The sequence below is a fragment of the Salmo salar genome, chromosome 03, assembly GCF_965601325.2.
Source record: "Salmo salar chromosome 03, fSalSal1, whole genome shotgun sequence".
In the NCBI taxonomy this organism is placed as follows: Eukaryota; Metazoa; Chordata; class Actinopteri; order Salmoniformes; family Salmonidae; genus Salmo; species Salmo salar.
In genome coordinates, this window is record NC_138293.1 from 46,665,984 (window position 1) to 46,684,645 (window position 18,662).

At 41.9% G+C, this 18,662-nt stretch overlaps 2 protein-coding genes across 4 annotated transcripts; one reads left to right on the forward strand and one right to left on the reverse strand.

Annotated features, from left to right (window-relative positions):
* Window positions 1-345: 345 nt before the first annotated feature.
* Window positions 346-5,038, forward strand: pls2 (Phospholipid scramblase 2). Its single transcript, NM_001140951.1, has 8 exons — window positions 346-401; window positions 1,573-1,930; window positions 2,085-2,162; window positions 2,355-2,547; window positions 3,982-4,093; window positions 4,285-4,384; window positions 4,525-4,583; window positions 4,726-5,038. The coding sequence occupies exons 2-8, from the start codon at window positions 1,576-1,578 to the stop codon at window positions 4,750-4,752; spliced, it is 924 nt and encodes a 307-aa protein (NP_001134423.1). The 5' UTR covers window positions 346-401; window positions 1,573-1,575; the 3' UTR covers window positions 4,753-5,038.
* Window positions 5,039-5,175: 137 nt separating this feature from the next.
* eif4e2 (eukaryotic translation initiation factor 4E family member 2) lies at window positions 5,176-18,515 on the reverse strand. Of its 3 annotated transcripts, none has more exons than XM_014192046.2 (8): window positions 18,379-18,515; window positions 13,850-13,964; window positions 8,017-8,151; window positions 7,793-7,897; window positions 7,191-7,343; window positions 6,942-7,078; window positions 6,759-6,835; window positions 5,176-6,541 (listed from the first exon to the last, which is right to left on the reverse strand). In XM_014192046.2, exons 1-7 carry the CDS (start codon window positions 18,396-18,398, stop codon window positions 6,787-6,789), a joined length of 714 nt encoding a protein of 237 aa, XP_014047521.1. In that variant the 5' UTR covers window positions 18,399-18,515; the 3' UTR covers window positions 5,176-6,541; window positions 6,759-6,786. The 3 variants fall into 3 exon arrangements, with proteins under 3 accessions (XP_014047521.1, XP_014047520.1, XP_014047519.1); XM_014192045.2 differs by having other exon boundaries at window positions 6,776-6,835; window positions 13,820-13,964; XM_014192044.2 differs by having other exon boundaries at window positions 13,820-13,964.
* Window positions 18,516-18,662: the final 147 nt, after the last annotated feature.

Below are 18,662 nucleotides of genomic sequence, written 5' to 3' on the forward strand. Positions count from 1 at the left end.
ATGGGGGGTGTCTCCCTATACGCCCTCTCTCACACAGCCATCCCCCGATTCTCTCCTGCCCCCCTCACCCCACCACCCACCCCCTCTCCCAGAAGCAGGATCTCAATTACATGGGTGAGTGGTGCCTTTCTGGCCCAACAAAAGAAAAATCCGGCTGGTTGGGATGGAAACTGGACAGGGGGAGACAGAGTCAGAGAGACCAGTGGGTTGAGAACCCCCCCCCCCCCCCCCCAGCCCTCCATAACACTCATCCTCGCAAACACACACACAGACACACACACACACACATGCTTGAATGCTAGATAGAAGCCTACTTCACCCATCCCTTTTTCAAAAACCCAGATGCTTGCCTGCTAGACACTAACTTCAATCAAGAGATACCAGGGGGTGGACCTTAGACGGTAAGAGCTTGACAAATGGCAACATTTGTTTAAAAAACATACTCACTTACTTCCATCTATATTAATTGTAAACCAGCAACACTGTACATACTTTGCTGTTAAGTAACTTATCATGAAAATAATGTTGTGGAGGATTTTTTTATTTCTTTTACCATATGAGCAGAAAGACAGACATAGAGAGGTTGTTTCTCACTCCATTGAATAGCGTTGAACACTTGTTGCTTCTGGAGCGGAGTACACAGAGCATTCAAATAGAGGTTGTCACCACTACTGTTAAAGGAACAACTGTGCAATATGCTACACTTTGCTGTGAGTCCATGGAGACAGAGTATGTGCAGTAGGTTTCAGACATGGGTTAGATACATTGTAAATGGCTCTTATACCTCTGTAGTTACACTAATTACTCAAGTAGCAACAGAAGCAATACCTTAATACAATGTTGTTACTAGAGTAACTACGGTGTAACTACATAGGTTTGAGAAACACGAAGTGTAAAGAGCAACTTAAAGTGTCACCAAATACAAATCAACAGTGGTATATTACCATAGAGTTGAGTGTCTGAACCAGAGGTATTGTAGATTGTGACAGGTTTTCAATAGGAGATGGATGTAGTGGTTTCAGTGATGCTGTGACGTGAATATGAAATAGCCAGGAGCTGGCCACTGTGTTGCTTCCACTCCGTCTTCAGAGAGGTGAGATTGTTCTGGTGCCAGGGATGTGTTGACTGTGGAGTAAGAGGCAGACACATACTTAGACAGACACGTATTTTTATTTTTTTTCATTTTGGGGTCTAATCCTTTGGATTGTTTGAGAACCTGATCTAAATTGCAGATTATTGGGGTTAATATTGGGATGATATTGGGATAAAGTGAGTGATAGACAATTCCATCTCAATTCCAGTCAATTCTGAAAGTAAACCAAATTCCAATTCCAATATTTCCTCATTGAAGAGCATTGATGACAATTGGAATTGGAATTTCAGTGTACTTCCTGAATTGAGAATAGACTGAAATTCAAACGTAATTGACCCATAGAGAATGATAGAGGACTCTTTTATTTTTTATCTGTCTCATTTTGGCGTCTGTGTGCGCAGAGTCCTCTATTTATATCTATAAATTAGCCCCAACCTTGAACAGTACTTCCTGTCATTACTTCCTGCATCCTGTCCCAGACTATGTCAGCAGTGACCGCCCAGCCCCTCCCCTTCGGCCGTCTGGAGAGAGAGAAGCACATCGAGAGCCTCTTCAGAGCCTTCCACAGTCGAAGGAGGCTCTCCGCCGATCCCCAGGGTTTGCCTGGCTCCATACCCCACCACGGGCCACCTGACCTGGGCTCAGAAGACCAGCAAATGGGTCTAGGCCCTGGAGGTCCGGGGGGTAAAGGGGAGAATGGCCACGTGAGGCCCAGGGCTTCTGTAGGGCCAGAGATAGCAGGGGAGCAGTGGTTGAATGGTGTGGCTGGACAGGAGGGTCTGGCTCTCCTGGACGCAGTCAGCCAACTACGTATCACAGCCAGGCCAGAGCTGCAAGGTTAGTGCAACTTCATGTGTGAAATATACAGTTACATCAGAGTAAAGAATGATTTTGTGCTAACAATTTGCCTATTGATTCTATGAGACAAGGTATGATGTGTGTATTAGTGATAGTCCCTCTGACCTGGTCATGTCATGCTGCTGTGTTCCAGGTCCACAGTGTGTCCCCCGCAGGACCTACAGCATTGCCACCGGGGACAGCAGTGAGCAGCTCTTTGTGGCTGTAGAAGGTACAATAATAACAGTAACATACAGCCATTACACTTGTAGATCCTGAATGTGTCTGTAGACAGACAGAGCTGTGGCCATAGAATAGAATAGTATCTATAGAATAGAATTGAATTTTATTGCCCACCTGAGATGGACATTTTTCTAGTTACCATTTCATTATTGAAACTGGGCCCTCTGTTTCTCCTTCTCAGAGAGTTCCTGTATGTGTCTGCAGTGCTGCGGCCCGGCCCGGTCCTGCTCCCTACAAGGTTTTGACCGCCAGGCCCGCCAGGTCTTCCTGTTTGAAAGACCCCTCAGGGTGGACGCGTGCTGCCTTGGCTGCTGCTTGATGGAAATGAGGGTCTACACCCCCCAACGGCAGCTCTTAGGGAGCGTACGACAGAGGTATGTCTATTCTGAAATCAACCTCCAACCTCTACCTCTCTCCCAGAATATTTCTCACATTTATCCCTACCCCCACTCACTCCAGAATCAAAATGCTGTGCAACGGACAACGAAAAGAGTGTTTGTTAATGTTCAGATAGTCCCTCCATTTCAGACTGTTTCTTCTTTTTGGGGCTTAATGAATACGACCCAGGACTGTAAATAGAATGGGTGGTGCTCCTCTCTCCTCACTCCCGCCCAGTCTCCAGGGAGGCTAAACTGGGGGTAGTTAGCACATAGCACAGCTGTCTGGATGGATGGAGCCAGGCTAACCTGGGTTTCTGGTGTCCTGGGTGGGGAGGAATGTGGCTTCATTCCTACTAGGAAAAACAGCTTTGTGTCTGGCGGCTGCGCCTCTTGTTTTCCCTCATTACATCACCGTGTCCACACCACTCAATCAAAATGGTGGCTAAATTCAGTGGAAAAAATGGAAAAGACTAGGCCTAGTTATTTTTGACCAAATGACCACCCCCTCTCCATCGTTTCCTCTATTTCTCTCTCTCTGAAATGCCCACCCCCTCTCCATCGTTTCCTCTATTTCTCTCTCTCTGAAATGCCCAACCTCTCTCTATCGTTTCCTCTATTTCTCTCTCGCTGAAATGCCCACCCCCTCTCCATCGTTTCCTCTATTTCTCTCTCTCTGAAATGCCCACCCCTCTCCATCGTTTCCTCTATTTCTCTCTCTCTGAAATGCCCACACCCTCTCCATCGTTTCCTCTATTTCTCTCTCTCTGAAATGCCCACCCCCTCTCCATCATTTGAAATGCCCAACCTCTCTCCATCGTTTCCTCTATTTCTCTCTCTCTGAAATGCCCAACCTCTCTCTATCGTTTCCTCTATTTCTCTCTCTCGCTCTCTCTGAAATGCCCAAACTCTCATACGTTCCCCCTCTCTTTCCCTCGCTCTCTCTGAAATGCCCAAACTCCCTCTTGCGTTCCCTCTCTCTTTCCCTCGCTCTCTCTCTGAAATGCTGACTCTCTCTCCCAAGTATTTCTCTAGGGTTAGAAGAGGTCTCCTTTGTGTGTTTATTTAGTAGAGCTTGCAGACAAGGCCACCAGAATCACTGAATCCAATTAACAGAGCTCAGAGCAAAGTAGAAGTTTAAATTAGCTCTGTGTTGTATCTCTATTCTACAGTATGGAGGGGTCACCCCGGGAGACCTCTTATGATACCAAGTGGACAATGGTCTCAGTGGTGCAATGCAATAGAAAACTGACCAGCTGAAACCTTGATCATCCATCCGACCATGCAACCAATCAACCCACGCTAGGAAATACAAAACAACAAGAACAATCACCACCCAGGATTGGTCTCTTATCAGCGTCTGTGAGTGGGTGCAGGAGAGGTTGTGTATATGGAGGGAGGTGTGTGTTCACCAGTTGTACCTGTTAACAGATGGAGTATGTTCACCCCTCTCCTGGAAGTGTGTGATTCCGATGGAACCTCCACTATAAGAATCCAGGGATCGTGCTGCCCCTACCGATGCCTCTCTAACCAAGAATTCCAGGTCATTATTATTTCAGGTCATTACCAGCCATTATCTGATTGACTTTGATTGGTCGGATATTTGGTTGATTATCATATTATTTAATTCATTTTAGAATAATTATTTCATTAGGTAATTTATGCCATATGCAAATATCTGTTTCACCACTTCCATTCTACTGTATGCATTTTTATCGCTTTGTCAAACATCAGGTGGTCTCAGCCATCGGTGAGAAAATTGGCTCCATATGGAAGAAATGGCCTGGGTTTAACGAAGAATGCAACATGGATCATGAATACTTTGGGTTAGAGGGTGAGTTATCCTTCGTTTACACCCGAAGCCATATAGCTAAACCTTGGCTTAATAGCTTTACCTTCAAAACAAATAGAAGTATCTACTGTTCGAGAACACTGCAAAACCCCCTCTCCTCCTAAAATCTCTCAATCCTGCAGTTCCACAGGATATGACATCACAGACCAAACTTCTTCTGCTGGCGGCCACGTTCCTACTGGTAAGCATGAAGAAAAATTCTCCCACAAAAAACACCCCAGATAAAATACTGTGGGAATCAATGAATACAACTTGAACCTGACAAACTCTGTACTCCCTACATTGACCCTTCCATCTCTCTCATTCTCTCCCTCTCTCTTTAGAATTATATGTTCTTTGAGATGAGCTGAACTGGCACCAGACAATCAGAGATGAGAAAATGTAGGTAATCAAAAGTGGACTATGAGAACTGCAGAGGCCAAATGACCATCGGCGAGTTTCACAGCTTCGCCCGATGCCACACCGCAGCATCATCAGAGATAGAACACATGGACAGTTGTTTGGGGGAGGGGTGCAAATGTTAGCGACACCAAAGATGTACTAGTCTGCATGGCATGACCTCCTTTCCTTTATTTAGTTCTCATGTAGTTGTCCTAGTAGAAGAGATACATCCAATTAAACTGAATAGATACCTTGCATTGGCTTATGCTCCCATCACAACAATTTGACTGATTGACAATCAGTTCATACTTTCTTTGTTTGGAAAAATACATGTTTTCCTCATCATACATACGCCACCGGTGAATCACAGAATAGAACACTGAAGCCATTGGTTAGCAGCAGATGCATAATCAACATTTATTGCTATAATCCATCAGGTGTATATCCATCAGACAGTACTTTCCTCGTTTTGACAAGACACCCTTTTTCCAGCACCACCCACCCAATCCTAGGCAGTATATCATCAGGGGGGAGAAGATGGAAGGAGCCCCAAGCTCTGGCCTGGGACCAGTTTCTGTTCTGTAGCACTAAATGGTGAGGGGGTCAGATGAGCTGATCCAGGTCAGTGTTCAGGGACTCCTTCTACCCGGGGGAAATATCACAGCAGGGCCACCATTCTAGCCTGGTCCCAGATCTATTTGTGATTTTGACTAACTCCATGATCATTGTCAAGCCAAACTGTTTTGCATGACAATTCCATAAGGTGTTGGCAAGAGAGCAGAAACAGACTGACACCCAGGCTACCACCATTCCACACTGGAGAGATTATGTTGTCACAGATAACATTGTTACAACATTATTACATTGTTGTTAAAGTTGTAATTTTATGTCCATCTTCACTGTGGGATCTTGAAAGGCATTTTGAATGTTTAATCTGGGTTGGGTCCGTCTCGAGGCCAGGCACAGTGATATAGGCAGCTAGGCAGTCCATTCTAAAGAGGCCGTTTCACGTTACCCGCGGTCCCCCTTTAGGATGGTCCCCATCCTTTGGGTTGAAAAGTTCCTGGTCAAAGGTAAAGAATCAAGTTCTCGATTCTCATTAAGTAAATAGAGTTCTCAAAAGGACATATCTTTTTCTAGAAATATATTTTTGTACGTAATAATATTTCTAGTTTAAATAACTAGAGGCATTGTAGTTAAAATACTGCACTATAATAAAATAACTTCCACCAGCAACCCTGTTTAGTTTCAGAGTTAAAAAAAAACAGATACATTTTCTCTGCTGTACATTTAAAACTCTACCAAAGGGAACTGTGATTGTGCTACACAATGATGAATATACTGTATATACCTATTTATGGGAAGGGTTTGGTTTAATATTCTGTTAGAAGAAGATTCCGTCAACAGTCATTGGCCAAAGTCTCCCTCTGTTGGCAGATCAGGGACAGTGTAGCTTGAAAAACACCCACTGAGGTTTCATTAATCTCTGACTGACAGGCAGATAAAAAAGCATTTTTCTTATTTGCTCCAACCAACCGACAACCGGCTTGGTTCCGTGTTCCGTACAGTGGATTTTCTTTTTCAGTTAAGTTCAAATGGGTTCCATGAGCCATAGAAAGGAAGGAATGCTCTTTTGCCACTGTCCCCCCTCTCTTCATCTCTCTCTATCTCTCCCTCGCTGTCGCCATGTAAAACAGTACTGATCCTTAAAAAGGTATTATTCCTCCGGATTTCATCCAAAAGACACTACACACAAATCTAGAGATATGAGAGAGAGACAAACATAAACAGAGACAGTTAGGTTATTGAAACACTCAGTTCCTATAATTGACTACTAGCGTACTAATACAGTAGTACTAATAATAGTACTGATCATGACTAGTGTCATGATTTCCATGCACAGAGACACAACAGAAGTAAGAACATGAGGCAAGCCAGTGTGTAGGAATATGAATTAAGACATAGCAGCTCCTACCCTTGGCAGAAACTCACAGCTTTAGAGACTAGCGACCACCAACAGCGTTCACCAGACCATGGAAGTCCTCCCAGGCCCTGAGAACAGACAGAACCCCCCAGGTATCACAGACTGTTTTAGCCTACTGAGCTAAAGCCGAGTAGCTCAGGCATTAGCTCTGTGTTTGTGTGTGTGTGTATTTACTTGATGCTGTCGGTGTGTGTCTTGTACTCCATAATGGTGTTGGGGGGTAGGTTGAGGACCCTACGTAGAGTGTCTCTGATCCGGGTAATGGTGGCCTGGTCACTGGCTGTCTTGTTCCAGATGGAGATTATGTCCTCCTGGAGGAAAGACATGAGGGAAGCATGGTGTTGGCAACAATAGACACTGGAACAGAGAATGTGTGTGTGTCTGTGTGTGCATGCGCGCGTCTGGCTCTATGTATGTGTGTACCTGGAAGCGTACAGACACCACAGCGCCACAGATCTCCTCCCCCACCATAAACTGTTCCCCCAGCATGGCCAGAATCAGATTCTCCCAGCAACGAGACGCCAGGCCCTTCCTCAGCCGGATAATCCACTTCCCACCTAGCTTATTGGCATCGTCCTAGAGAGACACAGAGAGAAGATAGACATGGGCATTAGGCAGGAAACAAATGTGTCATATTCATTAGGGCACACCGAAACCAAACATTCTGCAATTGAAAAAGAAAATGAGCATTCCTAATTAGTTTAGGCAGTCCCTTCCTGATCCCGTCTGTTTTCTTCTATTTGCTTCCTAATGAATACAACCCTGGTAATGGGGAACAGGTGAAGACAGTGATCTAAGGTCAGCTGAGTGAGCTCATAAAGATAAGGATAGATCAAAAGAATACAGGAAGCGAGACATCCCACTCCCCCAATGAAAAGAAAATGAACTAAGTAGACAAGACCCAGCTGCTATCGCATTGGTGTCTATGGGAGAGCCACCCACTTTAGACAGAAACTGAAAAAAATGTTAAATGGTAAACAGCCTGAGTGAACTATCTCCATTTATCCACCATCTTTGCTACCCACCTCCCACATGGGTTTGATACCTTCCTTGAAAAGGTGGAAGTCGCTGTGGCCTGTCAGGTCGCCCGGACGGATCATGTGACTGTAGAAACGCCAAAACTGCTCCACCTGGTGGACCGGAGGACAGATTTAGTCTAGAACCCTAGATACATACTAAACTAGATCAGTTGAGTCTAGAAACTGCAAAGGTGAAAGGCAAAGAACAACGGTTCCCAATAGGGACTAACCGAGGCAAAGCTGCCGATCTGTTTGATGTTGGATTCGTAGCTCTGGGTGCTGGCAGGCCGGCCGGGGGTGCGCCTGGAGTACCAGAAGGAGTAGTTATACTGGAGGGGGTGCTCCCCTACCCCTGGAACTGCAATCTGAACAACAGAGCAGAGACAGACAAGATATGATCAGGCACTTTTATCCTAAAGCAGGCACTTTTATCCTAAAGTAATTTTAATTTATCCTTTATTTAACTAGGGAAGTCAGTTAAAAACAAATTCTTATTTACAATGAAGGCCTACCACAACCAAACCTGGACGACACTGGGACAATTGTTCACCGCTCTATGGGACTCCCAACCACGGCTGGAAGTGATACAGCCTGGATTCGAACCAGGGACTGTAGAGACGCCTCTTGCACTGAGATGCAGAGCCTTAGACCACTGCGCCATTTATTCACACTTACAGTGCCCATGAAAGTATTCACCCCTTGACTTTTTCCATATTTTGTTGCGTTAGAGCCTGAATTTAGAATATATATCACTGACCTACAAACAATATCTCCTTATTGTCAAAGTGGAATTATCTTTTTTGAAAAGTTTGCTAATTAATAAAAAATTAAAAGCTGATGTCTTGAGTCAATAAGTATTAAACCCCTTTGTTATGGCAAGCCTAAATAGTAAAAATGTCCTTAAAAAGTCACAGAATAAGTTGCATGGATTCACTCTGTGTGCAATAATATCATTTAACATTATTTTTTATGACTACCTCATCTCTGTGCCCCACACATACAGATAATTGTAAGGTACCTCAGTCGAGCAGTGAATTTCAAATACAGATTCAACCACAAAGACCTGGGAGGTTTTCCACTACCTCGCAAAGAAGGGCACCTATTGGTAGATGGGGGAAAAAAATTAACAGACATTGAATATCCCTTTGAGCATGGTAAAGTTATTAATTACACTTTGGATGGTGTATCAATTCAGCCAGTCACTACAAAGATACAGGCATCCTTCCTAACTCAGTTGCTGGAGAGGAAGGAAACCGCTCAGGGATTTCACCATGAGGCCAATGGTGACTTTAAAACAGTTACAGAGTTTAATGGCTGTGATATGAGAAAGCTGAGATTGGATCAACAACATTGTAGTTACTCCACAATACTAACCCAATTGGCAGAGTGAAAAGAAGGAAGCCTGTAAAGAATAAACATATTCCAAAACATGCATCTTGTTTGCAACAAGGCACTAAAGGAATCCTGCAAAAACATGGGGCAAATTCAATACAACACATTACTGAGTACCACTCTCCATATTTTCAAGCATAGTGGTAGCTGCATCATGTTATGGGTATGCTTGAAGTAAAAAAATGAAACGGAATGGAGCTAAGCACAGGCAAAATCCTAAAGTAAAACCTTGTTCAGTCTGCTTTCCACCAGACACAGAGAGATGAATTCATCTTTCAGCAGGAAAATAACCTAAAACACAAGGCCAAATCTACACTGGAGTTGCTTACCAAGAAGACAGTGAATGTTTCTGAATGGCCGAGTTACAGTTTTGACTTAAATCAACTTGAAAATCTTTGGCAAGACCGGAAAATTGTTCTCTAGCAATGATCAACATCCAATTTAACAGAATTTTGAAAGAATAAAGGGCAAATGTTGCACAATCCAGGTGTGGAATGCTCTTGTAGACTTACCAAGAAAGACTCACAACTGTATTCAGTGCCAAAGGTGCTTCTACAAAGTACTGACTCAACGGTGTGAATACTTATGTAAATTCGATATTTCTGTAGTTATTTTCAATAAATTTGAAAAAATTTATAAAAACATGTTTTCACTTTGTCATTATGGGGTATTGTGTGCAGATGGGTGACATAAAAAAAATCTTGAATACATTTGGAATTCAGGCTGTAACACAACAAAATGTGGAATAAGTCAAGGGGTATTTATACTTTCTGAAGTCATGGTAACTCCTTTATTCAGTACACCATATGAGACAGGAATTGTACTCATAAAGCTTGAAGTTCAGATATCAACATTGTGCTCCAAACAGGGACGGCTTGCCGAAATGACATGTGCCCTGGGGCCCACAACCTCCAGGGTCATAAGCAATGGCAAAATGTGTTGAATTGCAGGAAATTTGCTTTGAAACTGTAACATTTTCTCTCAGCCTCATGGCAAAATTAGTAAAATAGCAGGAAATGTGCTTTTCATTTTTTTTTTTTTAAATAGCATGAGATTAGCTATAAAACAGCAAATGTTTCACTCTGCCCCATAGCAAAATGTGTAGAATTGCTGGAAATTTGTTTTAAAATGTAATACTTTCTGTCAGCCTCAAGTCAAAATATGTAGAATAGCATTATAAAACTGAACATTTTCAATGAAAACAACTTTCTGTCCCCCCCCCCCAAAAAAAAAATATATATGTGACTTGTTTCAGGAAACTAAAATTGTTTTTTGGCAGACATTCCTTCTGGAACATCAAATGTGCTGTCTGAAGCCTTTAGTCCTGAACCAGAGCTTCTTTACAGGCCTGCTTTCTTCAACAACAAAAAACCCCAAGTAAACCGGCCGTATTTTAATAATAAAAAAAAGAAAAGAGAATGTAGTTATCAACAGCAATTATAAAGAATGTTATTGAAATGCGACTGAAAAAACAATAATGCATTTAAAACAGAGTTTGCGTTTACACACTACTAGTTAGTCATTTAGTCTTAAGGCAGATTTTCTTTTCTTTTTGATTATTAAAATACGGCCGGTTTAGTTGGTTTAATATTCAGCTTTTCTTCTAACTAATTCCCAAGATACTTATAGGAGCCTAGTTGGTTTAGCCACAGAAAAAGTCAGGAACCTTCCAGCTAGTCATGATTGGCTGAGATAATGGAAAGGCTGGACATGCCGAGAGATGAGTTCGGATTAGTCTGCCATGTAGCACGTTTCTGTCTATAACATGAGCTGCTCAGCTTTTTAAAAATATATCATGAAGAACTGCATAAGTGTTGCTAATGCTCTCCACTTTCTGGAGGACCGAGTTTTGAAATCAGTGGAATACCCAGTGGAAGCAGAGTATGATAGCTAAGGAGATGGAGAAAATTCTGGCGTTTGATTGCAAATAACGGAGGGATTACAAAATAGAAAAGAAGAATGCTGTTGTATTGCACCTTCAAACTAAGGGCAACCATGGAATCCGTGACAGAGAGGGAGAAGTATTCATCCATTTATACAGGTAAGAGAGTCTAGCTAGCTACATTTTCAGATATTATACGTTTCTAATTTTTTCAGAAAGTTGTTTTCATTGAAGTTAAAGCATACTGTTAGCTAGCTAGCTAATGTTAGCTGGCTGTCTCGCTAGCTAATGTTACATGTATGATCTGTATAGTAATATTATTTGTATCTCAGAGCCATTTGCATTGCTAGTTATAGCCTAATGTTAGCTAGCTAACATTACATTTACATTTAAGTCATTTAGCAGACGCTCTTATCCAGAGCAACTTACAAATTGAACCTAGTTGGTTGGTTAGCTTTAGCTACCAGCAGATTCATGAAGGGTAGTAACGTTATGAGTTGGGATTATGGTTCATTGTTTAGCTAGCTAGCTATCTACATGTCTAAACAAAAGACTCCACTATGCAAGTACTGTCAACTAACCCCATTCCGTACAAATTTGCACAACTGTTGCATTCAAACGAGGCTGAAATGAAAACTATTGGGACTGTAGCGACTGTGTTGGCATCAAAATCTGGGGTGTGAACTAAAATTATATTCAAGCGTTGATTGACATGGTATCTGCCAATAGTATTGGAGAAAAGTTTAAAAAACGGACCCCTCCGACACTACGTTAAATGTTGACGTGTCATGAAGTAACGTACAGTACGCATAAACCAACTCATTCTGTGTCGTACAGCCTCTCTCCACCAGGTGTAGCGCTTCTCACGCAGTTTAAAAATAACAAAGGGACAGGGACAAGGTACGTGGGGATACCTAGTCAATTGTACAACTGAATGCATTCATTTTTGGCATCATTACTGCAAGCCATCATGACTCTCAAAAGCCGCAACAGCCGCTGTTTATTTCTGAAGATAACTTTAGCGCAGCCCTAAAAACCTGGTTCAAATTCGACACAAACCTTCCAATAGGTATGTAATGACACATTATATAAACTCTTGATAGTGTTTTATTTACATTTTAGAGGTGATAAATTGGACAGATCGGGTGAAAAAAAATACATTTCCCCACATGGCTTATCTCCCCCTTTCTCTATCACGCAGTAAGTTTCGTTTCCCCAACCGTCATTTTAAAAAAGACCCGACGGAGCTCATTGCCTTCTTCAATCATGCAGAGCCGGGCAGCAAAAAAGAGGAGAAATTGTGCTTTACAATGGTATTCATATTACAGTTGACCTGGAAGTATTATGTTTGTGGGGTGCTAAAATAAGGTCAATTGTACGTTACAGCGTGATGTACAGAAGTGCATTAGCTTACAGCAACCATTTCATTGTACCGTTTACACCTACTGTATCCTGTGCATGTTACAAATAAACATAGATTTTATTTGATATGTGAGTTTTCCAGAGACGGTAATGTGAAGAACAAAATGACCTACACCAAAGTCAAATTAGGGTATAACGTTAGGAGGACGAGACAGTAACCATGTTCTAAAATTCTTCGGTAGAATGCCCTGCTTATATTTCGTCACACTCACAACCGTAAGCTATTTTCTGTAATTCGCTCGCCATTAACTTGTAAATAATGATCTTGTTGAGAGTTTATTTTCCTGTAATAGCGAATACAAATGAGCTAAAGCTAAGACGTTGTCAGCTATATGATGTGGTTAATGTTAGCTAGCTAACAAGCTAGAAACTTAACAAAACATTGTCTATAAAGTTGCTTTTATTTGCCTGGTTTGCTAGATTGACATATACCAATTAATTTTTTAACTAATGAGCTTATTGGTGTTAAAATACACCAGTTATGCTATTTTGGACCATCATGCAACCTGTCGTTTTTTGTGTTTATACTTTTTCATATTTTTTAAATACTTTTTTTTTATGTCGGACGACAATAGAACATTCATTGATGTCACTGTGACAACTGTCTACATACATGTCAATAGACGTAGTATAAACCAGCCTTTAGTCTTGAAATCTTTGGTTGTTTAGTACAGTACCATACTCACTCTGTATAGCACATGGCCTCATGTGAATCCTTAAAGAGATGGGTGGGGTTAAAGCTTAAGAGGGTGTGAATGATGCTGAATGGATGTAGACAAAGAAGACCTCTCCAGTAGGTGTACCAAAACATTTTCTCAAATGTATCAAGAGACATTTTCTCAAAAGTGGGGTTTTCAAGCTTATCAACTTTCAAAGCAGAATTACTTTCCCATTGTTACCCAACTGTAGTGTATGATATACAATTGTTTTTCTCTGAGTCTCTACTTTTATCCAATGTTAAAAACACAATTTCAAATTTTGCTACATAGACTGAATCGAGCGGGTCGGTCACATATATATATTTTCTTTTTTGGGTTGTGGGGTGGTGCCCCGTGGCCCCAAATGCAGTAGTCCGGCCTTGGCTCTAACAAACTGAGCCATCACATCTATAATGTATCTCATTTAGAAAGCATAACAAACTAAGCCATCACATCTATAATGTATCTCATTTAGAAAGCATAACAAACTGAGCCATCACATCTATAATGTATCTCATTAAGAAAGCATAACAAACTGAGCCATCACATCTATAATGTATCTCATTTAGAAAGCATAACAAACTGAGCCATCACATCTATAATGTATCTCATTTAGAAAGCATAACAAACGATACATACTGTAGCATTATATTTGGGCGACACACACACCTTCTTCTTGGCAGTGTTCTGATCATTGTCCTCATCATTGTCATTTTTTTCCTTCTCACAGTCTTTCTGTGAGCCTTGATCCTGGTCGTGGTCCCCACTGTCATCATCTTTCAGACTGAACACACAGAATCAAAATCAGAATTGCCTTTATTCACCAGGTGCACTTACATATACCAGGAATTTGACCTTGTGAGATAATAAACTGAATGCAGATAAAACATATAGAGGATAAACAGTACACAGACAGAATATATAGAGGATAAACAGCAGAGATAGAATATATAGACGAGAGGAAAGGGAAAGTGGATATCTAGTCAGTGAGGAGAACAAGACTAGAGGTTGACCGATTAATCGGAATGGCCGATTAATTAGGGCCGATTTCAAGTTTTCATAACAATTGGTAATCGGTATTTTTGGCCACCGATTTGCAGATTTAAAAAAAAAAATGTGTACATCTTTATTTAACTAGGCAAGTCAGATTAAGAACACATTCTTATTTTCAATGACGGCCTAGGACCGGGGGTTAACTGCCTTGTTCAGGGTGGATTTGGGGATTCGTTTTTGCAACCTTTAGGTTAGTAGTCCAACGCTCTAACCACCTGCCTTACATTGCACTCCACGAGGAGCCTGCATGGCAGGCTGACTACCTGTTACGCGAGGGCAGCAAGAAGCCAAGGTAAGTTGCTAGCTAGCATTAAACTTATCTTATAAAAAATGATCAATCTTAACATAATCACTAGTTAACTACACATGGTTGATGATATTACTAATTTATCTTACGTGTCCTGCGTTGCATATAATCGATGCGGTGCCTGTTAATTTATCCTTGAATCATAGCCTACTTCGCCAAACGGGTGTTGATTTAACAAGCGCATTTGCGAAAAAAGCACTGTCATTAAACTACCGTACCTAACCATAAACATCAATGCCTTTCTTTAAAATCAATAAACAAGTATATATTTTTAAACCTGCATATTTAGTTAATATTGCCTGCTAACATGAAATTGTGTCACATCTCTAGCGTTCATTGCACGCAGAGTCAGGGTATATGCAACAGTTTGGGCCGCCTGGCTCGTTGCGAACTAATTTGCCAGAATTTTACGTAATTATGACATAACATTGAAGGTTGTGCAATGTAACAGGAATATTTAGACTTAGGGATGCCACCCGTTAGATAAAATACGGAACGGTTCCATATTTCACTGAAAGAAAAAAACGTTTTATTTTCGAGATGGTAGTTTCCGGTTTCGTCCATATTAATGACCTAAGGCTCGTATTTCTACGTGGTGAGTTGATGCCTATTCGGCAGCTAGTTAGCTAGGTTTGTATGCGTTGCTACTTTGTATGCGTTGTTGGTTGGCAACCTTTTACTTTATGTTTTTCGGAACAGATTCCTGTTGGAACGTTCCACAAATTATACCCACCCCTTCAAGCCTATCAACTCCCAAGATGAGGCTGGTGTAACTGATGTGAAATGGCTAGCTAGTTAGCGGGGTGCGCGCTAATAGCATTTCAAACGTCACTCGCTTTGAGACTTGGAGTAGTTGTTCCCCTTGCTCTGCATGGGTAATGCTGCTTCGAGGGTGGCTGTTGTCGATGTGTTCCTGGTTCGAGCCCAGGTAGGAGCGAGGAGAGGAACTGAAGCTATACTGTTACACTGGCAATACTAAAGTGCCTATAAGAACCTCCAATAGTCAAAGGTATATGAATTACAAATCGTATAGAGAGAAATAGTCCTATAATTCCTATAATAACTACAACCTAAAATTTACCTGGGAATATTGAAGACTCATGTTAAAAGGAACCACCAGCTTTCATAAGTTCGAATGTTCTGAGCAAGGAACTTAAACCTTAGCTTTTTTACATGGCACATATAGCACTTTTACTTTCTTCTCCAACACTTTGTTTTGCATTATTTAAACCAAACTGAACGTTTCATTATTTATTTGAGGCTAAATAGATTTTATTTATGTATTATATTAAGTTAAAATAAGTGTTCATTCAGTATTGTTATAATTGTCATTTTTACAAATACATTTTTTTTTAAATCGTCCGATTATTCGGCACTGGCTTTTTTGGTCCTCCAATAATCGGCATCGGCGTTAAAAAAAATCATAATCGGTCGACCTCTAAACAAGACCATAAGATACTGTACAGAACCTTGTCAAAAATACAATGGGACATCATGACAAGACTAATCCATCCATCCACACAAATTCTGTACTCATACACATAAGCCAGGTATGATATTGAACTGTAATTACTTACAGCAATGAAGGTCCTTGTTGAGCACACACTTTGAATAGTCTTATCTAACTAGGTTATTGTAAAATATGAGTTACTACATTGAACAAAAATATAAATGCAACATGTAAAGTGTTGGTCCCATGTTTCATGAGCTGAAATAAAAGACCCCAGACATTTCCCATACGCACAAAAAGCTTATTTCTCTAAAATGTTTGTTTACAAATTTGTTTACATCCCTGTTAGTGAGCATGTCTCCTTTGCCAAGATAATCCATCCACTTAACAGCTGTCGCATATCAAGAAGCTGATTAAACAGCATGATAATTACACAGATGCACCTTGTGCTAGGGACAATAAAAGGCCACTCTAAAATGTGCAGTTTTGTCACACAATACAATGCCACAGATGTCTCAAGTTTTGAGGGAGCATACAATTGGCATGCTGACTGCAGGAATGTCCCACAGAGCTGTTGCCAGAGAATTTAAGGTTAATTACTCTACGATAAGCCGCCTCCAACATCGTTGTAGAAAATGTTGCAGTACGTCCAACCGGCCTCACAACTGCAAACCACGTGTAACCACGCCAGCCCAGGACCTCCACATCCAGCTTCTTCACCTGCAAGCCACCCGGACAGCTGATGAAACTGTGGGTTTGCACAACTGAAACATTTCTGCATAAACTGTCAGAAACCATCTCAGGGAAGCTCATCTGAGTGCTCATCATCCTCACCAGGGTCTTGACCTGACTGCAGTTCGGCATCATAACCGACTTCAGTGGGCAAATGCTCACCTTTGATGGCCACTGGCATGCTGGAGAAGTGTGCTCTTCATGGATGAATCCCGGGGTCAACTTTACCGGGCAGATGGCAGACATCATGTACTGTATGGTGTCATGTGGGCGAGCGGTTTAATGATGTCAACGTGTGCCCCATGGTGGCGGTGTGGTTATGCTATGAATAGGCTTAAGCTACGTACAACGAACACAATTGCATTTTATCGATGGCAATTTGAATGCATAGATCCTGAGGCCCATTGTCGTGCCGTTCATCTGCCGCCATCACTTCATGTTGCAAGGACCTGTACACAATTCCTAGAAGCTGAAAATGTCCCAGTCTGTCTACGGCCTGCATACTCACCTGACATGTCACCCATTGAGCATGTTTGGGGTGCTCTGGATCAATGTGTACAACAGCGTGTTCCAGGTCCAGACAATATCCAGCAACTTCTAACAGTCATTGAAAAGGAGCGGGACAACATTCTACAGGCCACAATCAACAGCCTGATCAACTCTATGCGAAGGAGAGGTGTAGCGCTGCATGAGGCAAATGGTGGTCACACCAGATACTGACTGGTTTTCTGATCCACACCCCAACATTTTTATAAAGGTATCTGTGACCAACATATGCATATCTGTATTCCCAAATCCATAGATTAGGGCCCAATTTATTTATTTAAATTGACTGATTTCCTTATATCAACTGTAACTCAGTAAAATCTTTGAAATTGTTGCATGTTGCATTTATATTTTTGTTCAGTGTACATGTACTAAGTTATTACATTGTAATAATCACTATATACATGTGAATACTATGGTCACAGTTGTCAGCTGAAAGTGATTGGCTTTTCATTGCTTGGTATTTTTGTATAGTAACAGGGTCTTGTCAACATCTCTCACTAGCAATGTGGTCGAATGTGCAGTGTTGACAGTTATAAGCATGCATTCACCAGTGCAACATTGTAGCCTCGCCAGTGGCCACTTTGCAACAGTGGTTCCACAGTGGTTCCAATATACACATAACACACGGTTGCTTGTCGCTGTCAACGTTTCCAAGTGGAATAGCGTATTAACATTTGCTAAATAAAAACCTTTCCCCATCTGTCCCTCCTAAAATAACTAAATGTGATCAGGGGCATGGGGGATAGTTTTAGCCGACTCTGCGCGCACCTGCCCCTGACTTTCAACCACTTGCAAGCCGAGGATTCAGCCACGGCCCGCGGGGCCTCGACGCTAAAAGGGCTATCGCAAGAAGGGACAAGCATTCCCTATTAAACGATTGATCCGTTGTCACCATGAATCTTGTTATGTGAAATGCGTAACTACGATGAGACGTGACAAGCACTCGCGTGTCCCCCAGTCCCTGCAAGGCATGCAGACCAGACCGGACACACCTCTTTTTCTCCAAGCAACCCACGAGCAAGGCATAGGCCTAATCGCTCAACGAATTTGCATTCACAGCGGGGCGCCCATTGTCCACCAAATATTCAAAAAGCTTTGATTACTCACGCATCAAATTTGTTGTTCATTATTCTCTAGGTGGGGTGGGAGTCTTCAGAGTCCGACCACAGCTCCCTGAATTCCGCAGGAACGGCGGCGCGCACGAACGAAGCGGGGGATGCGCACGTAGGCTACGGTACAGTGCGATGTTGACGTGCCCGAGTGCATATTGTCTACTGATTAATGAGTAGATAGCCCTACAGTAGCAGAATACAGTTTGTGTGATGCAGAAAAAGTACTGTCCCTCATCTGTGGACATTAGGGTATACGGAGTAGTGTAAAGCATTGTGTGG

Bases quoted from the DNA above. Each gene is read 5' to 3' on its own strand.
- pls2 (NM_001140951.1), top strand. From the start codon at position 1,576: ATGTCAGCAGTGACCGCCCAGCCCCTCCCCTTCGGCCGTCTGGAGAGA. The intron at 2,163-2,354 runs GTACAATAATAA...TCTCCTTCTCAG, and splicing joins GCTCTTTGTGGCTGTAGAAG to AGAGTTCCTGTATGTGTCTG. The intron at 2,548-3,981 runs GTATGTCTATTC...ACCTGTTAACAG, and splicing joins TTAGGGAGCGTACGACAGAG to ATGGAGTATGTTCACCCCTC.
- eif4e2 (XM_014192045.2), bottom strand. From the start codon at position 18,398: ATGAACAACAAATTTGATGC. The intron at 7,898-8,016 runs GTTAGTCCCTAT...CCGGTCCACCAG, and splicing joins AGATCGGCAGCTTTGCCTCG to GTGGAGCAGTTTTGGCGTTT. The intron at 7,079-7,190 runs GTACACACATAC...TCTTTCCTCCAG, and splicing joins TGGTGTCTGTACGCTTCCAG to GAGGACATAATCTCCATCTG.